General features: G+C 43.0%; 1 protein-coding gene across 2 annotated transcripts in view; it reads right to left on the minus strand.

Annotated features, from left to right (window-relative positions):
• Nucleotides 1-14,026, minus strand: part of LOC124794986 (probable proline--tRNA ligase, mitochondrial) — a 107,885-nt gene that overhangs the window by 69,036 nt on the left and 24,823 nt on the right. The window contains exons 2-3 of one of the 2 annotated variants that reach the window (XM_047258731.1): nt 12,240-12,427; nt 8,411-8,588 (exon numbers count right to left, since the gene is read on the minus strand). In XM_047258731.1, coding sequence (XP_047114687.1) covers nt 8,411-8,585 — 175 coding nt within the window. In that variant the 5' untranslated portion in view covers nt 8,586-8,588; nt 12,240-12,427. The remainder of the gene's footprint in view (nt 1-8,410; nt 8,589-12,239; nt 12,428-14,026) is intronic. The other variant, XM_047258730.1, reaches the window with a different exon arrangement.

Here is a 14,026-nt window from a genome sequence, read left to right on the forward strand (position 1 = left end):
GACAGCCTTCACTTAATGACCGAGAAAAGCGGTGTTTGTGTACAGTTGTTAATGATAATTGACAAGCAACACTGCATGAAACAACTGCAAATGAGGGATGTACGACGAATGTATCCATTAGGACAGTGTTGTGAAATTTGAAATTAATGGGCTATAGCAGCAGACGACCTACACAAGTGCCTTTGCTAACAGCATGACATCACCAGCAGCACCTCTTCTAGCTTGTGACCATATTGGTTGGACCCTAGACGAATGAAGAATCATGGTCTGGTCAGATGAGTCCCGATTTCAGTTAATAAGAGCTGATGGTGGGGTTTGACTGTGGTGCAGATTTCACGAAGCCATGGACCAAAGCTGTCAACAAGGCACTGTGCAAGCTGGCAGAGGCTCCATAATAGTGTGGGCTGTGTTTACATGGAATGGACTGATAATTGACTGGAAATGGTTATGTTTAGCTACTTGGAGACCATTTGCAGCCATTCATGGACTTCACATTCCAAAACGACAATGAAGTTTTTATGGATGACAATGTGGCATGTCATCAGGCCACAATTGTTTGTCATTGGTTTGATAAACATCCTGGACAATTCAACCAACTAGTTTGGCCATCCAGAGCACCCAACATGAACCCCTTCAAACATTTATGGAACATAATCAAGGGGTCAGGTCATTCACAAAATCCTCCACTGGGAACACTTTCACAGTTATGGAAGGCTATATAGGCACTATGGCTCAATATTTCTGCAGGGGACTTTCGATGGCTTGATGAGTCCATGCCATGTCAAGTTGCTGCAGTACTCCAGGCAAAAGGAGGCTTTACATGATATTAGGAGGTATCCTATGACTTTTGTCATGTCAATGTAATGTACCTTCCACTAATAGCAAGTGAAATGGTCCTCATGGACGTGGAACAAGTAAAGAAATTTTAAAAAAAATTTCCTTTAAAAGGTAGTATATAACTTGTCACAAGACATAAGAAACCCTGTATGTTGGAGCCACATAGCATGGGTTTTATCACAAGAGAACAGATGATTATTAATACTAAACGGAAGAATGATTACTAGACAGAAAGCAAACTTTTAAAATTTCTAAACATAGACCCAGCAGGGACAGGTAGTATTTTCTACCACTTCCACACAATATAAAGATTATGAAAAACACATCATCTTTACATTATTCTGATTTGTTCATACAGCACAACACACTACAAGTATCCAAGTCAACATAGCAGACAACACTTACCAATTTTTAATAACATGTATGTTTATGTATAAGTTTCAACTATGTTCAAATAATGAAAAATCCTGGATGGGATAATGACAATATTATGAAAAGGATAGATTGCCACTCACCATACAGTGGAGATGCTGAGTTGCAAATAGGCACAACAAAAAGAGTATCAAAAGAGTAAGCTTCCACTCAAAAAGGCCTTTATTGGAATTGGACAATATGCACATACACTCTTACGTAAATCCAACTCACACACACATGACCACAGTCTCTGCCTGGCCTTGGCAGCCAGAAAATATGGTCATGTGTGTGAGAGTTGCATCTGTGTGTGTGTGTGTGTGTGTGTGTGTGTGTGTGTGTGTGTGTTTGTTGTTTGGTTCTGATAAAGGCCTTTGTGGCCGAAATCTTACTTTTTTACAGTGAAAACCACAGCACTGCTGATAGGAACAGTGAAAATTGAAAACAGTAATCCATATTCCTAGCTATTGGGACAATACAAGGGGTAGTCAAAGTTTTAATCACCATCTTGAAAAATAAAGTTATGTAATTAATTGTTTCTTGTTTGCAGATATACGTCTGCACTCCTGGTACACACTGAAATCAAGCACCACAGTGCCATAGCACACTGCTAGAGGAGCTGAAACAAAATGGCACTGATCATCAGATATTTCTGTCATTCAGTGATGTGGCCTCTCCAAGTACTGAGCTCAGGTATATCTGCAACTTCATTTTCCATGAGAAACAGTCTTGGGTGACATTCAGCCAGCTATCTCCACTGAACTTCTGTAGGTCTTTGTCCCATTGGTCTGGCTGTGTTTCTCACTGTTTGTCTTTGTTTCTTGAACTCCATTCCTATGCCATCTTTGTCCATTGGTCATCATTTGTCCGGTTACATGGCTGGACCATTGTACATTTCCAACCACACTCCTTTTATTTACACATAACATTTGTTTTGGAAAGATATACGTTCAGTCACACTGCCTGACGTTCTGAGGTGAGACCCACTACCTACATCTGCACCTATACTCTGTGAACCACTACGAAGAGCATGACAGAGGGTATGTCCCACTGTACCAGTAAAGTAATCCACAAATCTCAGTTTGTTAAATCTTTTCCCATTGATTCTAATTTCTGATCCTTCCCATCTCAATTCTGACATTGCCATTTATAGGACGGCAGAGGACAACTTGTGGGAGATAGTTGCTATAACACCAAGTCAAACAATTATATTTCTAGGACAACACAATACATGTGACAGATCACAAAAATGAAGTAAGATGTGTGTACACTGGGACAGTCAAATCAACCCGCGCCCAAGTCTAGCGGCCGCTGGCTGGCTGGCCACTTAGGTGGCGCGGCTGCTGCATGGCTGGCAGACAGCACCACATGTAAAGGATGCACGTAACTGCGCGGCGGCACTTTGAAAGATTGGAGTCGCAACACTTTTCCCTATTTCAGTTTTTTGCACTGGTCTTGATGGAGGTGGCCTGTAGATTGCTAACATCCATAGGTGTTGTTTGACAGGCTGTAAAGTATCGACGAGGAGGCTACCAGTACGGACGGAAGTGTCCCCGATGATAACGGGTCGAGATGACAGGAGACGTGGGGGTCGTATCTGCTGGAACCCCATGCCCCAATCTGCCCGTTGTGGCAAGTCCGGGTGTTATAACAGGAGACATGGACGATGTGTCGGCGTCCGTAGGAGAAGGAGGTGAGTAGATTGGCTCCGACAGATGATGGTCATCCGGTTCCTGTATGGACACATCTCCTGGTGGCGTCCGTTCTTGTACTTGCACCAAGATGACGGTGAGAGGGCTGCGTTGTGAGTAATGAGAGATGCCAAGATCCCGAGCGTCAGGTAGAGCCAAAGGTGGTGTAGCACCATTCAGAACAGGCGTTGCTGGCACACGAGGTCGAAGCTGGTCCGAATGACACACTGCAACCCCCGTGTTCGTCCGGATTTCATACAGGCATCGGCCATGGTGTCGTAAGATGCGGCCAGGACTCCATTTTTGCTGCCTGCCATATCCCTGTACCCATACAAGGTCGCCGGCAGTGAACCGGCCAAGCGAAGGCACCTGCGGCCGTGAGGTGGAAGGCCGCAGAAGATGAAGTAGTGTGCGGGGCTGTCGGCCATGTAAGAGCTCAGCCGGGCTGTGGTCACCCATGGGGGTGAAACGGTAAGAAGCCAGAAATTGCAGAATTGCATCATCAGCAGCAGAAGAAATCAGGAGTTTCCTCATCTGAGCCTTAAATGTGCAGACCAGCCGTTCAGCCTCACCATTAGACTGGGGATGGAAAGGAGGGGCCGTGACATGCATGACGCCGTGACAGGCACAAAAATCCGCAAAACTGGAAGAGGCAAATTGCGGACCATTATCAGTAACAAGAGTAGAGGGAGGGCCTACCAAAGAGAAAATGCGAGCTAGAGCATTGGTGGTTGCCACGGTGGTAGGCGACGTGCAACGGACAATGAAAGGAAAGTTAGAGTAGGTGTCAATAACGAGAAGCCAATAAGTACCTAAAAAGGTCCCTTGAAGTCAGCATGAATACACTCCCAGGGCTTCCCATGCGAAGGCCATGCGGACAAATATGACTTCGGGGCGGCGGCCTGTGATGCACAAGGGCCGCAGGCAACGACCGTGTGTGCTATTTCAGAGTCGATGCCGGGCCAGTACACATGACGAAGCGCCAAATATTTGGTACGAGACACCCCAGTGTCCGTGGTGAGGGAGGTGCAAAACCGAAGCACGTGAAGACACAGGCACCACAACACGCGGCAAAGAATTGTCTGTGGAAAGGAAGATAACACCATCCCTAGCCGTGAGGCGGTAATGCAAAGCGTAGTAGTTTTGCAACTGATCAGAAGTCTTAGGGGACGGACGATCCAGCCAACCCTTCTGAATACAGTGTAAAACCCGGGAGAGGGTAGGATCAGAACCCGTAGCAGCTGCCAGCCGGTGCCCGGTGATGGGGAACCCGTCCACAACCAGCTGCTCGGCAACATCCAGGTGGAAACACATAAGTTCGTCCCTATCGAATGCCAGATCAGGAACCATGGGGACGTGAGACAGTGCATCAGCGTTCACATGTTGAGCAGTCGGCGAGAAATGAATCTCATAATTGAAACAAGACAAGTAAAGAGCACAACGCTGAAGGTGGTGTGCAGCCTTGTCGGAAAGTGACGTTGATGGATGAAACAAGGAAACAAGTGGCTTGTGGTCCGTAACAAGATGAAATTTGGATCCATAGAGAAAAAAAAAACAAACTTATGAAGAGCATAAATAATGGCCAAAGCTTCTTTTTCAATTTGAGAATACTTTCGTGGGGCATCCATGAGCGTTTTGGAGGCATAAGCAATGGGTTGTTCAGAGCCATCAGAAAAATGGTGCGCAAGGACTGCACCAACCCCATATTGAGATGCATCCATGGCAAGAACAAGATGTTGGCCAGGTAGATAAGTAGCCAGGCACGGGGCCTGTTTCAGCATAATCTTCAGTTTCTGGAAAGCTGCATCGCATGATGCGGACCAGTGAAAGGGCATGTTTTTATGCAACAGGTGATGCAACCGTTGAGCCACCGAAGCAGCAGACGGTAAAAACCTGTGATAGTATGCTATTTTTGCTATTTTCCCCAAGAAGCCCTGCAGTTCCTTAACAGATGTAGGGCGAGGAAGAGCATCGATTGCAGTGACAGTTTGCTGAAGCGGACGAATACCATCCCGAGAGAGTTGAAATCCCAAGTACGTGATAGATGCCTGAAAAAATTGTGATTTCTGAAGGTTACACTTAAGACCGGCAGTCTGTAAGACATGAAAAAGGGTGCGGAGGTTCTGAAGATGTTCTTCAGTGGTGGAGCCAGTGACAACAATGTCATCCATGTAATTTATACACCCAGGGACAGGGAGCAATAATTGTTCCAAGAATCGCTGAAAGAGAGCAGGGGCGCTGGTAATCCCGAATGGCAATAGTTGGTATTGATAGAGGCCGAAAGGCGTGTTAAGGACCAGAAACTGCCGGGAAGCAGCGTCGAGAGGAAGTTGATGATATGCTTCTGACAGGTGAAGTTTAGAAAAATACTGGTCTCCAGCAAGGTTAGTGAACAATTCTTCAGGTCGGGGCATAGGGTACGTGTCGATGAGGCATTGAGCATTTACAGTGGCTTTGAAATCGTCACAGAGACGAATATCACCATTTGGCTTAGCAACGACAACAACAGGAGAGGACCACTCACTGGAAGTGACAGGAAGCAAGACCCCTGAAGCAGTGAGACGATCCAGCTCCTGTTTGACCCGTTCACGAAGGGCCACAGGAATGGCCGAGCCCGAAAAAACTTAGGCCGAGCAGTGGGTTTGAGCGTGATATGAGCTACAAAATTGTTTGCACCGCCTAACCCAGGAGAAAAAAGGGCCGAAAATGTCGTTGACAAGGAAACCAGTTGAGCATAAGGAATGACATCAGAGACGATATTGACAGAGTCATCTATGGAGAACCCAAAAATGCGAGAGGCATCGAAACCAAAAAGATTCTCCACGTTACTATGGTCGACCACAAATATGGGAACAGTGCGAATGATGGATTTGTAAGATACCTCAGCATCAAATTGTCCCAAGACAGAAATCTTCTGTTTATTGTACGTCTGTAATTGCCTAGTGACAGGTGATAGGATTGGAGAACCCGACTGAAGATACGTCTGAGAATTGATGATAGTGGCTGCAGAACCAGTACCCAGCTGCATGCGAACATCCCGACCAAGTATTTGGACAGTGAGGTATAACTTCCCTGAAAGTGAAGAAGTACAATTGACAGACAACACAGAAGCAGAATCAGCATCACACTCATGAACATCAGGTATTCGGCCAGATTTGCAAACGAAGGACACATGACCCCTCTTTTTGCATTTGTGACACACGGCCCAACGTTGGGGACAATCCTCCCATGAATGTTTTGTAAAACACCGCGGACATGAAGGAAGTTGCCGGGGGTTTTGCTGTAGTTTCTTAGAGGTTTGTTGACGATGAGGCCGAGGCTGTGCTTGGGAGCGTACTGCAGCCACGTCGGCCGGCGGGGACATGCTGCATGCTGCGTCAACAGCGCACAGAGGTTGTATTTCCCCGACGTCACCCCACGCCTCTATTTGCGCCCCAGTGACACGAGAAATTTCAAAAGACTGCAAGATGGATAGGACCTCATTGAGAGTCAGATTCACCAATTGAACGGCACGTTGCTTAACTTCTTTGGCGGGCGCCGACTGGATAATAGCATCCCGTACCATGGAATCGGCGTAGGATTCTTTGTGAACTTCAGTAACAAATTGACACTTTCTACTGAGGCCGTGAAGTTCAGCAGCCCAAGCGCGATAGGACTGATTCGGTTGTTTTTGACAAGGATAAAAGGCAACACAAGAGGCTACCACATGCATATGCTTTTGAAAATATACGGACAGAAGTGAGAACATTTCAGCAAAGGACAAAGACGCAGGATCTTTCAAGGGAGCCAAGTGCGACAACAACCGATACATTTGAGGTGAAATCCATGAAAGGAACAGAGACTTACATGTTTGGTCATCCGCAACATGGAATGCCAGGAAGTGCTGTCGAAGACGTTTTTCGTAATCTGACCAGTCTTCCGCCGTCTCGCCATAAGGAGGAAAAGGAGGGATAGACAACGACGAAAGACGCCCTGCATTGGATGCTGCAATGAAATCACGAATCACCGATGTGAGAAGCGTTTGCTGTGCAATGAGACCTTGCAATAGTTGCTCTAAAGTAGCCATGGAAACCCGTGGGTCAACGATGAAAAAGAAAAATTCACTACCTCGTCGCCAATTGCTATAACGTCAAATCGAACAATTATATTTCTAGGACAACACAATACATGTAAGTCACAGATCACATAAATGAAGTAAGACATGTGTACACTGGAACAGTCAAATCAACACCGCGTCCAAGTCTAGCAGTCCCTGGCTGGCTGGCCGCTTAGGTGGCGCGGCTGCTGCATGGCTGGCAGACAGCGCCGCATGTAAAGGACGTGCATAACTGCGCGGCGGCACTTTGAAAGATCGGCGATTCATAACAATAGTATCACCTCATTTCCATCCTATGTGGATTGGAGAGTCTTAAGTTGGTTCCCTGACCCTAACAAAAGCTGTAGAAGTTTTGTATATATGGACAGGATTTTAGTATCCACCTCTACCCCTTTCTCAGCTAAGGTTTGTACAGCAGCAGAATGGTTAGGTAAATCAAAGGCCTTTCCAAAATCTGCAAAAGCTATACACAGAGGCATCTGATATTCATTTGCTCCACTTACCACTTCCCAGAGAGCGTAAATGTCATCTAGCATGCAGAAGTTGCCGTGGAATCTAACTTTCTCTGTGGGTTGAGATGTGTCAAGGATGGAACTGATATGATTTAAGAGTATTCTCATAACAACTTTGTACTAAACATGGAGTAGACTTATGAGATGATAGTTTCCTTTCTTGTAGAGCAGTATTATTTGCTTTGATCCATGAGCTTGGAACTGATTCACAATCAACAGATAAAGTAAAGATTTATGACAAATAGACTATCATTTGCTAATAAATTTTCTGAATCTTAAGGAGGAGGAATGCGCAGCAATCCACCATATGACAATGGTTAGGTGGGGTGGATGCTTCCAATGTGGCCAAACAAGTCTGAATGATAAAGAACAAATTGGCAGGCCATGTCTTTGTGAAGGACCAGGAATTGGAAGTTAAATGCAGGCCCTGGCGCAAAGAAACAAAGTCAACAAGTCCCAACCAATTTCTCTTCCTTCCCCAAAAAAGGAATCAATTATTCCAAAATCTAGGAGTATTGCTTTCTGTTTCTGCATTTACGGTTTGTTTTTATGAAAGAATGCTTCTACTCATGTTATTAGTCTTTCTTCAGACCCATTCTCTGTGTGTTGTACAATGTTACTGTATGTGCATTATATGTCACAGTACTTAAGTATAGAGAATAAATGAAGAAAGTTAATCTCACGAAAGAGATAGTAGATGCACACACACACACACACACACACACACACACACACACACACACACTTACTCTTCAAATGGCAGTACGCTTCGTATATTTTTAACAAATCTGCTGTTAACATGAGCAACATATTCTCTCAATTAATGTTAAATTATGGTACTTCATAACAAAGTTTAAACAAACCTGATGCTTTCCACAACTGTGCATTTGTCAATAATGGTAATAGTATTTTTTGTGCACCAATAGTTTGCATGTACTTTTCAACAATGTTAATAAGTTTTTGCAAAGCTCTTTCTCCAAGAGGTAACAGATGAAAAAATCCTGGGCTAGCAGCTCTTATAAAGCCCATGTCCAGCATCAGCTAGAAGAACAGAGGAACATAATATTAAATTGGACAGGAGGGGAGGTACACTCACTGCCTTTAAATTCAATTGTCAGGCATTAATAATGATATTTAGTGTGATGATATTCACTACAAAATTGTTTCACTTATCACATAATGTATGCACAGAGTTTTGTAGCAACTGAAAGTGCAAATGTTCGTCTTTGTTTTGTTTTATTAACTCCATTTATTCTCAGCACTGAAATGAAAATAAAATAGAATACATAATCTCAATATATTACCTTCGCTATGCATTACTGATAGTCTTTACTAGTTGTGAGTATCAGCATACATATGGATGACAAATGTAGTGAAGTGGTGCCCTGTCCCACTAAAGGTGAAATGCTGCTGATGAACTGCACTTCTTCCTCAATTTCAGTAATACACTTGCATCACCCAAAGAAGTACCATTTTCCATAAAAGCTTTATAATCAAAAAATCTTTTTGTTGAGACAAAAAAATCAACGAAGTCTACTAAAGTGGGTTTTCATGAAACAAATTACTAATAATGGAATATTTCCAAACTTGTTGAAATATGCCACTGTACAAGAAGGTGGATAAAGAAATATTCTCCAACATTTTAGAAAAGGTTAAGTATGAGTAGTGTATTGAGACTGATGACAAATAATACACTGTCTAAGTTACAATTTAGAATTTTACTTTTTAAAAAATATGTTCCAAGTCTGTCAAGAACTCTTTAGTAAGTCTCTGTTAAATGAATATTAGATCCAAGTATATTGATTCTTGTATAGCACAAGCTTTTGCTGCTGGAATCAGTCTCCACAAAATTCTTCTGGGTTGCAGATCTGGCCAGACTATATTGCAATAAAATAACATTTTGACATGTTCCTCACCCATGAGAATCACCTCATTTTTGGGTCTATGGAATGAAAACTGAACCTAATCTAATCTAATCTTTGGTCACCATTGTGTGTACCTTCATCAGCTTTGGGAATACTACTATCACAATGCAACTCTAACATACTGCCATCATTACAGCTTCTACAACTCTTCAAAAGGAGTAAATAAAATTTGTTGACTGGGTGGATGACTGGTGCAGGAGGGAAAGAGCTAAGATTCTTTATCAAACATAGTTTATGATGGAATGTTATTGGTCTAAATGAACAAGTCATACTGGGGCATCTTTTGTGATGTGGTGCTACTCCCACAATGTCAGATATTGACTAGGATGGGTCACTGCACTGTGCAACTTTTGCGGAAGTGTTGACAGGTGTGTGTGATGGGGTGGGTTGGTTAGTAGTTACATTTTCTATAGAGACAGGAATGATTTTTTTTTACTGATATGATGTCGAAGAAGTCAGTTTACAAGATATGTATAGATATTAGTTTCAGTGGATGGGCACATGCTGCCCATTTACAAGTTCCTAAATTTAATGTTAATGAACATATTCAGTGACTTACCAAACGAAAGCGCTGGCAGGTCGATAGACACACAAACAAACACAAACATACACACAAAATTCAAGCTTTCGCAACAAACTGTTGCCTCATCAGGAAAGAGGGAAGGAGAGGGAAAGAAAAAAGGATGTGGGTTTTAAGGGAGAGGGTAAGGAGTCATTCCAATCCCGGGAGCGGAAAGACTTACCTTAGGGGGAAAAAAGGACGGGTATACACTCGCACACACACACATATACAGACACAGCCCAGCTGAGCTCTTACATGGCTGACAGCCCCACACACTACTTCATCTTCTGTGGCCTTCCACCTCACGGCCGCGGGTGCCTTCGCTTGGCCGGTTCACCGCCGACGACCTTGTCTGGGTACGGGGATATGGCAGGCGGCCAAAATGGAGTCCAGCCCGCATCTTACGACACCGTGGCCGATGCCTGTATGAAATCCAGATGGACAAGGGTGTTGCAGTGCGTCATTCGGACCAGCTTCTGCCTTGTGTGCCGGCAACGCCTGTTCTGAATGGTGCTACACCACCTTTGGCTCTACCTGACGCTCAGGATCTTGGCATCTCTTCATTACTCACAACACAGCCCTCTCACTGTCATCTCGGCGCCAGTACAAGAACGGACGCCACCAGGAGACGTGCCCATGCAGGAACCGGATGACCATCATCTGTCGGAGCCAATCTACTCGGCTCCTTCTCCTATGGACGCCGACACATCATCCATGTCTCGTGTTATATCAACTGGACTTGCCGCAATGGGCAGATTGGTGCACGGGGCCCTAGCAGATTCGACCCCTACGTCTCTTGTCATCTCGACCCGTTATCATCGGGGACACTTCCGTCCGTATGGGAAGCCTCCTCCTCGAGACTTTACGGCCAGTCAAACAACGCCTATGGATGTTAGCAATCTACAGGCCACCTCCATCAAGACCAGTGAAAAAATTTCAAAGCGGGGAAAAGTGTTGTGACTCGCCGATCATTCAAAGTGCCGCCGCGCAATTACACGCGTCCTCTACATGTGGCGCTGTCTGCCAGCCATGCAGCAGCCGCGCCACCTAAGCAGCCAGCCAGCCAGCCAGCGGCCGCTAGACTTGGACTCAGTGCTCATTCGAATGTTACCGTGTTCACATGTCTTGCTTTGTCAACTTGCTCAGTGACTTATATGTGTTGTGTCGTTTTGAAATATATGTGTTCGACTTGACATTATAACAGTTCTCATGCTTCTTCAACAGAACCATTTAACCCCATTTTGCTGCTATATTTGGGAAGTGATTGTTAAATACACTTGCAACTTTTGAATTATTAGTCATAACATTGTCACCTAGTTTGATTGTGATCATATACTGTGCACTGAATAGTTGCCACATGTCTCAGTTCACAATATCCTGTACAGTTTAATCTTGATATCTGCATTATTGATCTGTCATGATTTGCATTTTCATTAAAATTGTTTAGGCCTCTCCTTAAAATATTACAGTATTTTTTGTGAAATGCATGAAATGCCTGCTCTTAACTTTTTTCATCTTTACATAAATACTTCTTTTCCACTTATTTGATATTTTAATCACCTTTTTTTAATGGGTTTTATGAATAACTTTTTAGGAAAACTGCTTTCAAATCTTGACACAAATTTACTATGAATCTATACCTATATCTATATGTACCTCATACCACACCACCTCTTTCAACTTATTCTTAAAATAATAATACCAGAGACGGAAAGTTGCTACTCACCACATAGCAGAGATGTTGAGCCGCGATAGGCACAACAAAAAGATTCACTCAATTATAGCTTTCGGCCATTAAGACCTTTGTCAGCAGTAGACACACGTACACACATGTACACACACACACACACACACACACACACACACATACACACACACACACACAAAAATCATGCAAACGTAACCCGCACACACGTCTGCAGTCTCAGAGTGCTGAAACCACAGTGTGTGTCTACTGCTGACAAAGGCCTTAATGGACGAAAGCTATAATTTAAATTAGATGTTAAACTCAGTTGGGTGTATTGGATCTATGTGCTTTTTTCAGGTGTAGTGGTGTCACGAGATATTGGGAACGTCTGTTCTAAGTAGTGTGTCTAGGGTTTTCATCATATTCAACATTTATGAAATGCAATCTTATGTTCCAGTCAACAGCAAATTGTTAGAAGTGACTTCTTAGAAACATGTTTGTAAATTGGCTGAACTTACTGTTGTTCAGTTCCAGTCAATGGGACAGTCTGCTCTGGTAGCTGAGTTGTGCCTCTTCATTTTTACTGCGCATTGTTCGAAAGTAGAACATCAGAGAAGTAACTTGAAGGTGGCTTGATGAACCATTTCTCAGGCACTTAATTGCAAATTGCAGAGTAATCATGTATATCAATGAAAATAATCAATTTCTGAAAATGTAATAGGATAGATAAAAAATATATTTATCAAGTGGCAGCAGGAGAACACACGTATAAAAGGTGATACACATGTAAGCTTTTGGAGCCAGTGGCTCCTTCAAGAAAGAAAGAGAGAGAGAGAGAGAGAGAGAGAGAGAGAGAGCGAGAGATATGTTCTTTCCAAGGAGTAGGACTGTCTGCCAACAGCGTAGGTGAACCCCATGTCTTAGGGAGTATTCAACACAGCTCTCATGCAACTGGTACAGCCTTTTAGTTGCCAAAGAGACTTTGTGGTTTTGTTGCAGCTCATGTTTTAGAACTTCTCTAAGTAATATTATGTACACTATTATATGGTAAATGTCTTCTGATTAAGCATTACTGCTGCCATTTCCTGTAACTATTCCAGCATCCTGTTTAGAAATTTGCTCTACTTTCTTGATTACAGTGCACTCTTTAATGTTAGTGTACAATCAGTCTTATTTTGGTGATTAAAATTGATTCTATTTGGTTTCTTGAATCAATATAGAATTCAAACTCCACTTTTTCACAGGGCATCCTTTGATGAGTGCATATATGTATTCCAGCATTAGTCATTCCTCTTAATGCTGAGGTACTGAACCATTTAAGTATTTTCATGAGTGTGTGTGTGTGTGTGTGTGTGTGTGTGTGTGTGTGTGTGTGTGTATATATATATATATATATATATATATATATATATATATATATAATGGAAGGAAACATTCCACGTGGGAAAAATTATATATAAAAACAAAGATGAGGTGACTTACCGAACAAAAGCGCTGGCAGGTCGATAGACACACAAACAAACACAAACATACACACAAAATTCAAGCTTTCGCAACAAACTGTTGCCTCATCAGGAAAGAGGGAAGGAGAGGGGAAGACGAAAGGAAGTGGGTTTTAAGGGAGAGGGTAAGGAGTCATTCCAATCCCGGGAGCGGAAAGACTTACCTTAGGGGGAAAAAAGGACAGGTATACACTCGCACACACGCACATATCCATCCACACATACAGACACAAGCAGACATATTTAAATGATATGATGTGTGTTCTTTAAATGATATGATGTGTGTTCTTCTGAATTGACTTTAGACTAATTGTAAGTGTAAAAATCTTGAATGATAAATAATGCAGATTGTATATGTGTGTATTTTTGTGTTTGTTCGTGTGTCTATCGACCTGCCACCGCTTTCGTTCGGTAAGTCACATCATCTTGGTTTTTTTATATATATATATATATATATATATATATATATATATATATATATATATATATATATATATATATATATATATGGCCTTGTAACACTAACCAAAACAGCCTTGCTGTGCTGATACTGTGAACGGCTGAAAGTAAGGGGAAACTACAGCTGTAATTTTTCCCCGAGGGCATGCAGCTTTACTGTATGGTTAAATGATGATGGCGTCCTCTTGGGTAAAATATTCCGGAGGTAAAATGGTCCCCCATTTGGATCTCCGGGCAGGGACTACTCAGGAGGATGTTGTTATCAGCAGAAAGAAAACTGGCGTTATATGGGTCGGAATGTGGAATGTCAGATCCCTTAATCAGGCAGGTAGGTTAGAAAATTT

This window comes from Schistocerca piceifrons, chromosome 4 (genome assembly GCF_021461385.2).
Source record: "Schistocerca piceifrons isolate TAMUIC-IGC-003096 chromosome 4, iqSchPice1.1, whole genome shotgun sequence".
In the NCBI taxonomy this organism is placed as follows: Eukaryota; Metazoa; Arthropoda; class Insecta; order Orthoptera; family Acrididae; genus Schistocerca; species Schistocerca piceifrons.